Here is a 9,102-nt window from a genome sequence, read left to right on the forward strand (position 1 = left end):
AGATAAAAAAATATTTCATGATTGCAATAAAATATGATTATTTAAATTCAAAATACGAATAAAAGATATCTTGTAATCGGGAAAAATAATGTTGTGTTTTGTTCTGCAAGAGCCTTTACATGATCTTGCTTTTTTATTAATTTTGCTAGGAAACATTGTCATTGTTTTAAAATGGCTGCTGCCATAAGCCTAGGCCGTTCCTGTTGGGATAAAAATTAAACTATGATTTCCTTTTTTTTTACAAAAAAATAGAACTAAATAAACAGTAACATAGTAAATGTAGCTTAAAAATAGTTGACTTTGCATGATTTTCTAATACTTTTTACTCGATGGGTTCAGGCTCCAGCAATCAAATTGCTTCAAGCAGGCCTAATCTAGTAAATACGAATGTTTCTGATCATCAGATGTTTAGTCGGCCCAGTAGATCAACTAACTTGAAATCTACATTATTAACTCAAGTAGATCTAAATGAAAATACTAACAGATTAGCATCTAATAATGATGAAACGTTGAAAGTTGGTAAAAAAAATGCTGCAAGGTTACTTTTTTTTTTTAAATTTGTGTACACTTGTTTTGTTGCATTATTATTTATACTAATGACTAATACTTGTGTAGGCCTATAGATTGGCCCAGTAGGACATTTTCTTCCTTCACCTTCACCTATCCCGGGGTTTGTTGAAACAAGCACTACATGATCTGTAGCGACCATCTTTTCTCCATATTATTTCTCCTGTCTGAAGTAGAACCTCTTCCAGAAACAGGCCTGTTCACTCTTGAATGTTGCCTTATCATTGCTTTCTTTGTCTGCCTCTTTTTCTTTTTCCTGGTATAACTCCTTGAGGGAAGGTCTTTGTGAGCTCTGAGGACCATATGGCCATAAAGTTTTAGTTCATGTTTCTGGTCAGCTGGCTGTCGTGGGGCCCTTATTTTTTTGCTTTGCTTTGACTTATGGGTGAATCATATTGTTAAATCCACCATCTCTCAAGGCATAAGAAGCAATTTAGTAAATATATAAATTACCAATTGTGAAATTATTGTAATAATAATTTTCAAATATGAAATATATTTTTAAAAAAATATTGTAATCTATTTTCATAACTAGAAAAAAGAAAACTTTATTATTTCAGTAGCTGTAGAAAAAAAAACTGTAATGTCTGAGATGATAAATTAAATTTCACTGCAAATACACCAAAAAAGTACAAAAAAGATTAAGACTACTAGGGAAAATATCAACTTTTTACTTTTAGCACAAAAAGCTTTATCAATGTTTTAACTTCTCTCATCAGAGGTATTTTAACTTAGCACATAACGTCTAACTTTTTGTGCAAGCCATATATTATAAAATCCATTTCTAGCAAAAAGGACTCTAGAAGATTCAGTTGAGCATTCTGTCATAAAGATTATTAGTTTCTAGAAATATTTTTGTCAATCTAGACCATATTGTTACGTTTCTCACTGTCCAAGCTCTCTTCAAACTGCACCACACGACACAACTAACTCAAAGAACTGAGGACTCCAAAGTAACAGTAACAGTTTAATTTCAAATACATCACAAATACTGTACAGTTGGCAAAAATATAACACTGACTGTACAAAACCTTGCCTCTGTCTCAGACCGTCTACACACACCGTGCTGTTCTAACTTCGCCTCGTACTGGTCACATTGCGAGATAACGTAAAGTCCCTTGATTCTGACACATTGGCCTTCTAGAACTGGATGGAACGTCGCTTGACCACACAGATTGATCACATTTGCTATGACTTGCATGTGTAATATTTACAACACAGGTCCTTGCCGAACCGGCATGTACTGTCACTCTGCACGGTTGACCGCTTGTCTAGCGCTGGCCTGGGGCAATTTAAATAGTCTAAAAACATACACAGCACTACCCCCATCTGTGTCACCACCAGGTTTATAACAATATAATTCTTCTTAATCAGAGATTATATTTAAGCAGTTTGTGTGTTTAAAGGAAAGTTTAAACAGCCTTTGTATCATAGTGAATAAATAAATGTAATGTAAAAAAAATAGGCCTAAATATCATTTATATTTAGCTAGTTTCTACAAAAAGATGACATTCACAAGTCTGAATAAAATAATTTCTATTTGCTTTTCAATGAAATGTAAAATAGTTTACTACTTTATCTTAGCTCATCATCAGTTGAAAGTTTCTCAAGTCGGATGACTCCCATAACTTCACTTGTGAAAGACTCAAATTCTAATGCATCAATCACTAAGGTAATTGCTTTTTTTGTTTCTCGGTACATTTTGTTTCTTTTCCAATTTGTTTGGTAGTCTAGAGAAGAATTAGATAATAAATGTTCTGTAAGATAACAAAGAAATCAGCACACAGTCTTTGTAATGTAGAACCAAAGTTATGACTGGTTAATTGGTACAGAGCCTTTGTAAAGTGGAACCAAAGTTATGACTGGTTAATTGGTACAGAGCCTTTGTAAAGTGGAAACAAAGTTATGACTGGTTAAATTGTATAGAGCCTTTGTAACATGGAACCAAAAATTATTACTGGTTAATTGGTACAGAGCCTTTGTAAAGTGCAACCAAAGTTATGTCTGGTTAATTGGTACAGAGCCTTTGTAAAGTGGAACCAAAGTTATAACTGGTTAAGTTGTATAGAGCCTTTGTAACATGGAACCAAAAGTTATGTCTGGTTAATTGGTTAGCACCCTTACTTAGTTTTTTTCTCCACATTCTTTATACAGATTTTATTATGCAACTATATGTAGAGCGATAAGTTTGTCTCTTCTGCATTCCTTTTCTTTGCTCTCTTTTTTTTCATTGCTTCCTTTTGTCTTCATTAGCAGGGTTAAGCATTCCTTTACAATTTGCTTTGTTTATTCATCATCAAAGAGGGGCTTGCCCCTTGTATCATCAATACTGCTTTGGGATTGAAAGGTTTATATCTTTTCCTAGAGCTGAGTAGTGCTGTTTTTTTTTTATTTCAAGGTGATTTTATATTTAGTCAACCATCTATTAATTTTAATAAGGGGGCATGGTGGCTGAGTGGTAAAGTGCTTGGCTTCCAAACTGATAGGTCCTGGGTTCAATCCTTGTTGAAGACTGGGATTTTTAATTTCAGGATTTATAAGGGAAATTAAGGTGGTCGGTCATTGTGCTGGCCATATGACACTATCATTAACCATCAGTCATAGAAACAGATGACCTTTACATCATCTGCCCTATGCAGGTCTAAAAGGGGAGCTTTACTCTTTTTTTTAATCAATTTAATGTCTCTCTTAATTTTTCTTGTGAGAAAGTATTCACCTTAAATAGTATGGAAAAAAAAGTGAATGAACAATATTAAAAACAGAAATAAAAGATTATCCAGAGGAATGTACACAATTAAGAATAACCATTTGATATTAGCAATGAAGTAGCAATGTTATTTTGTTATAGCTGAGACTTTTTTTGTTTTGTTTTAGGATGACGCCCTAGGATTTGACAAAGATCTCGAAGAAAAAATTAAAAGGCTTGAGAAAGACGTATGTTTTATTAATTTTTTTTTTTAACTGCTTTTCTTATTTCACCATTGCTCCATAAAATGTTATATTTATTCCATATCCAATACCTTTTTTTTAAACTAAAATAAAACACTTTTATACTTAGTTAAGAAACTTTTTTTCTCGTGAAAACAAAGTCAATATTAGGCTAAAAATTTATACAGTACTCTAAAAATAACACAAGATTCTTTAATTGCATATTAAATATCTATTTAAGAAAAGAAAGCCACTGACAATATAGTTTTGCATTGTCTGAGTTTATGATTATGATTCTCAGATATTATGTGATTTTGGATTATCTTTAGGCAGGCTATAATAATTAAATAAAATTTTTCTATCTACATTTTCATCCATCCTGTAATTTTTTATTTTTCTGTGTAAAAACTAAGTATTTTAAAATGAAACCATCTTGTTTTAAACTTTAAAAGTTAGCCAAGTCTGAAAGTGACAAGCTTGATTTACAAGACCAAATACAAATGCTGGAGGAGAAGTGCAAGCTGTATGAAATTAAATGGACACCCCCTGACGATCAACCAGCTGAATCTTTGCAAGAAACATTGCAATTAAAAAATCAGTACATCATCAAACTAGAACAAGATTTACACAAAGCTGCTGAAGATTCCTCTAAAGTGGTGAGGTTTTTTTAGCGCCCCCGAAAGGGGAAAAGACGCTATTAGTTTTGTGTGGCCTGTCTGTCTGTCCATCTGTCCCTCCGTCCAGTGTTTAGATCAGCTACTTTTATAAATAAAATTACTTAACAGTTGAAATAAAGTGATAAAGCTATGAAAAAATATATAATTTTTTTTTCTTTTTATACTACTGATTTACAATTATATATAAAAATATTTAAAAAAAAATAATTTGAAAACTGCTAAAATATTAAAAGTCTGCAAACATTTTCAAGCTAATGCAAACATATTTTTAAAAAGAAAACTTACAACTTGGCCAATTACTGTTAAATACAGTCTAATCCAATCACTGATTATTCAGACCAAATCAAACAATTCCTTTAGAATAAGCATAGTACTAATTGATCATTGGGCAGAAAATTCTGTTTCATCAAATGTATGTCTGGAGGTTAAAGTTGTCTGACTGATAATTGAATCTTTTAACTTTCACAATTAAAGTTGCTATTTATCATGATTATGACTGGTTTGGGTTTTCACAAGATCTTTGATGACTAGATTCTAGACATGTTCACAACATTTAAACCTGCAAGATTAATCTCATAAATAATTAGTCCCTTCCAACATGTTCCAACTGTGAAACAACCCTAACATTTTCTGGTTGTCTGGTCATGCGGTATGTGCGCTGGACTTCTTTCAGACTTCTCAATGGTACCAGGTTTATACCTTGCCCGCCGCCATCCCCCGTCATCCTGTGGGAGGTTTGAACTAGAAAGGAACATCCAAAACATGTACAACATTTTACAAACATTTTGTTCACCATCACAACAAACTTGGTCATTGTGCTGGTTACATGACACCCTACTAGGTAATTGTTAATGTTAACCATAGAAACAGATGACCTTAACATTATCTGACCCATAGATCTCAGGGTCTGAAAGGGAATCACTACCTACTTAGGTATGATCAATCTTGTATGGTAGTAATTGAATTCTTCTTTTTTTTTATTTTATTTCATGTGAATGTGACTATTTCACAGCAAACAAAAATGAAGAAACAATTAAGGATCCTTAGGAAGCAAATACAAGAGCTGCGGCATGAAGCATTGATTGGCAAAATGGAAAGGAGATTAGAGGTCATGCAGAACAGTGAACTAGATCACCCAAAAATAACTGAAGGCAAGCGTGTTTTTTTTTTTAATATAATTACTGAGCACTTGAATCGCATTGAAGACTTGAATTTCGGGATCTTTAAAGCTCCTCCGAGTCCACCCAGATCCTCTAATGGGTACCTAACAGTTGGGGAAAAGTAAAGGCGGTTGGTTGTTGTGCTGGCCACATGACACCCTCGTTAACCATGGGCCACAGAAACAGATGACCTTTATATCATCTGCCCTATAAATCACAAGGGCTGAATGGGGATATTTTTATAATTTGTTTTAGTAACATCTTTCCCAATCTGTAACTACTAATAAACAGCACCTCTGCTTATAGTATTCAAATAAGTCTTTAATTAAAATGAACAATGTCTTTAACTCTTTTTTAAATGTAATGTAGTAAAGTTTACATTTTTATACTTTGCTGGACAGCCTGCCATCTATATTTATGCTTTCTTCTAATGATCTAAAAACAACCCCATTTTACACAAAGATAGTGGTGCAAAGTATTTTGCTAGTGCTAATTCTGACAACACCTGATCAATAATAGGACAAAAAAAAACACATGATAAATAAAAGTGTTTCAAGTTACCTAAAATGCCTAGTGGTATTTAGGTCAACATCTTTTGCCCATCATGACGTATCTGTCTTTTGTGTTCCATATTGATGAAAGATATTTTTTAAATGAGTAGGTCTCCACTTACAACTAACCATGGTGTATTATTGTAAGCTTGGTTTTGTATTCACATGTAGATTCCATTAAAACTAATAGTAAAGTTCCCCTTTCAGACCTTGCGATCAATAGGACAGTTGATGTTATGGTCATCTGTAGTTTGACCAATGGTTAATGTGCAGCTCTAATGGGTACCTAACATTAGTTAAGGTAAAAGTAAAAGTAAAGAAGGCTGGTCATTGTGCTGGCCACATGACACCCTCATTAACTGTGGGTCACAGAGACATCATCTGCCCTATAGATCGCAAGGTCTGAAAGGGGAGCGTTACTTTACTTTATGTAGAAGGCTATGTTGGGTAAGTCAATCACTATTCTTCTTACACCCATGCATCTATGACACACCCATTTAATAATATAACCAAGACATCCATTGTTTTGTTTGGTTTTACTAGTTTGGGATGTTCCTTCAGAATTAAAGATTATTACATCATAGGGGGATAACCCTAACCTAATGGCAGGGAATGTCAACATGAGGATATATGGTATTTGGCTTCTTAAGCTGTTTAAAAGTGTTGTTTTTTTTTTTTTTTTGTTTTTTTTAATTTTTTAAATTCTCTTTTTTTTTCATACATTATTCTCAGGGGAATCTTCACTTGCCAATGCTGAAGAAGGATCAACACTCAGTCATTCTAAAGTCATTGTTGAATTGTCCAACCAAATGACTGAACAAAGTGAAATGATTGCTAAGCTGGAAAGGCAAATAGCTGAGAAAGATTCCCAGATACAAAAACTGAATGAGAAGATCAATAATTCTGCTAAAAATTATCAGAGATCAGAGAATCAAATGAGCAGAAAATCTTACATAACTACAAGTGATAGGATAAATGGGTTAACAGATTCTTCTGCCAAGAAAGACTCTGGCACAAGCTGTATGAATAGCAGAATATCATTTGAAACCTATAACAGAGATAGGTCTACTAAAAGTGAAACTATTTCAAATGGAAACATTCCTGATCAGAATAGCGAACTGTACCAAACTGTGTCTATACCAGCAGTATATAACACAAACGATGCTGCGCAAAAAGTTTCAAAAACTAGAAAACTTAAGTTATCAGATGACAGACCGCCGACCTCATTGTCAGGCTCAGATTCTGACTGGGATGCCAATGAATCTCCTTCAGAGAAAAGAATTCAAAGTGCCATGTCTGTCTCCAACACTACAAAAATTGATTTATCAGCCAAGCCAGCTAGTGCAGGGTCTTCCTCTGATTTTCAAGGAAAGTTTAGAAAAAAGACAATTCTACAGAGGAGAGCTCAAGAAAGGGAGACAAATCCTCAGTTAACATACACTGCACTGGCCAGAGAGCCATTGCCTGATTCTCTCCCCTATTTAAACCCATCAAAAAAAACTAGCTTTTCAAAACAAAGCACAGCTAGCCTTGATAATGACATGTTACTGTTGAATTTAAAAAGTTAACCATCTGCCAATAAGAAAATAAAAGAAATTGAATGTTACTCTTTTCTAAATTTAGATACCAACATTTATTATTTAAACAAAGAGATCTGGAAATGATGAGTTAATTTTAGAAGATTTTTTTTTTCGAATGAATGTAATAAATAATCTTTGATAAATCACTCAGCATTTTCTTTGAAGCAGTATTGTATTTATTCACTGTGATTGATATTTGTCAAAACATTGTGTTCAGTAGAATATTTATAAACAAGCAAAATTATTTGCAAAAGAATAATTTGGATAAACAATTTTATTATTTGAAAATATGTTTTTATCATCTTTGTAGGTTATACATTTAGTCAGAGAAGGAGAAATGTGATTTTTTCATTTGTGGTGCATGTTTTGTTTTAAACAAGATACATTTTATTTTTCTGTGATAGTCCTTTTCTTTTACATTATTAGCATAAGTCTAAGACCTAAATTGTCAGCAGTGTTTGAAAGTGTATTTATCATACTATAAGGAACATTTATATGATAATATAGTTACACCTTGTATTTCTATATAAATTTAATGAAATCTGAAACTAGTTTCTATGTTATTTTTGTTCTGTTTTAAAGGTTTCATTATAATATGCTAATGTAGACAGTATAAAGGTAATGTTATTTGTTTAACACTAGCACTTATTGGAACAGCTATCAAAAATGTAGCAAAGCTGTATGCCAAAGAATTTTTTATTTGGTTGGTGGTGGTGGAGGAATGGGGGGGGGGGTAATTCAGAGGTCACAAAGTTCATCAAAATATTTTTAAAAAATAAAATAAGCTTAGATGTTATTAACTATTAATGACATTTAGGAGAACACTTGACCCCAAATGGGTCAGAGGGAGAACTTATACAAAGGCCTGAGGGCATACCTTTGAGTTCCAAAGAAGACTTTGCATTGAACAAAGGACAAAAAGAACATTTTAATTAACCATCAGAAGATAGGCCTAAAGCTTTTGCATCCATCAGCAGTGGTAAAACATATAGGTCAAGGCAGGATCTTCAGAGCCACAAAAGAATAAAAACCCTGCACTCATCATTTAAACTCAGATTGGAATACTTGTTATTATGTGATTAAAATAAGTTACAAACTATTATCACTTTTGAAGAAAATGGTTTCACATTAATTGGTGTGTTTTTTTTTTAATAATAATAAAAACTTGTAATCTTGTGAGGTGTCTGCAAAAAAATATTGCTACACTTATATACACAATTATTCTTTGAATGGGGAATGGGGTTTGAATTGAGGACTATCATCATGATGGTCCCAAGAACATACCATGTGGCTAAGATGACTATTATATTGCTGCTAAGTTTGCTCCACCTATACATGTTCTTTGCTATGAAATTCATACAGAAGAAGCATTATTGGAACTTACATTCTTATCTTATAAATTACAGACATTCCTTTTAAAAAAAGAAGATAAAAATGTTCCACATCTTTTTTTTTTCTAATTAGACAATTTTCCAGAAATAAAATGACAAAACATGGAATTATTAAACTAGAAGAGATTAACAAATATAAAAAAGATAGACATGCATATATAGGCTTAAAAACTCAATATAAGTTATAATAATAATAGTGATTTAATTTATAAAGCACTGTTAACAAACATTTTCATTTTGGCACACAG

At 32.6% G+C, this 9,102-nt stretch overlaps 1 protein-coding gene across 1 annotated transcript; it reads left to right on the plus strand.

Annotated features, from left to right (window-relative positions):
- Positions 1 to 166: 166 nt before the first annotated feature.
- Positions 167 to 8,156, plus strand: LOC106065021 (uncharacterized). Its single transcript, XM_013223757.2, has 6 exons — positions 167 to 538; positions 2,152 to 2,239; positions 3,442 to 3,501; positions 3,948 to 4,151; positions 5,185 to 5,323; positions 6,616 to 8,156. The coding sequence occupies exons 1-6, from the start codon at positions 330 to 332 to the stop codon at positions 7,449 to 7,451; spliced, it is 1,536 nt and encodes a 511-aa protein (XP_013079211.2). The 5' UTR covers positions 167 to 329; the 3' UTR covers positions 7,452 to 8,156.
- Positions 8,157 to 9,102: the final 946 nt, after the last annotated feature.

The sequence above is a fragment of the Biomphalaria glabrata genome, chromosome 1 (genome assembly GCF_947242115.1).
Source record: "Biomphalaria glabrata chromosome 1, xgBioGlab47.1, whole genome shotgun sequence".
Lineage (NCBI taxonomy): Eukaryota > Metazoa > Mollusca > Gastropoda > Planorbidae > Biomphalaria > Biomphalaria glabrata.

What these genes read in the sequence shown, in the direction of transcription:
- LOC106065021 (XM_013223757.2), top strand. Translation starts at nt 330, where the DNA reads ATGGGTTCAGGCTCCAGCAATCAAATTGCTTCAAGCAGGCCTAATCTA. An exon ending in TTAAAAGGCTTGAGAAAGAC is followed by an intron (nt 3,502 to 3,947) that starts GTATGTTTTATT and finishes AAACTTTAAAAG; the next exon opens with TTAGCCAAGTCTGAAAGTGA. An exon ending in TCACCCAAAAATAACTGAAG is followed by an intron (nt 5,324 to 6,615) that starts GCAAGCGTGTTT and finishes CATTATTCTCAG; the next exon opens with GGGAATCTTCACTTGCCAAT.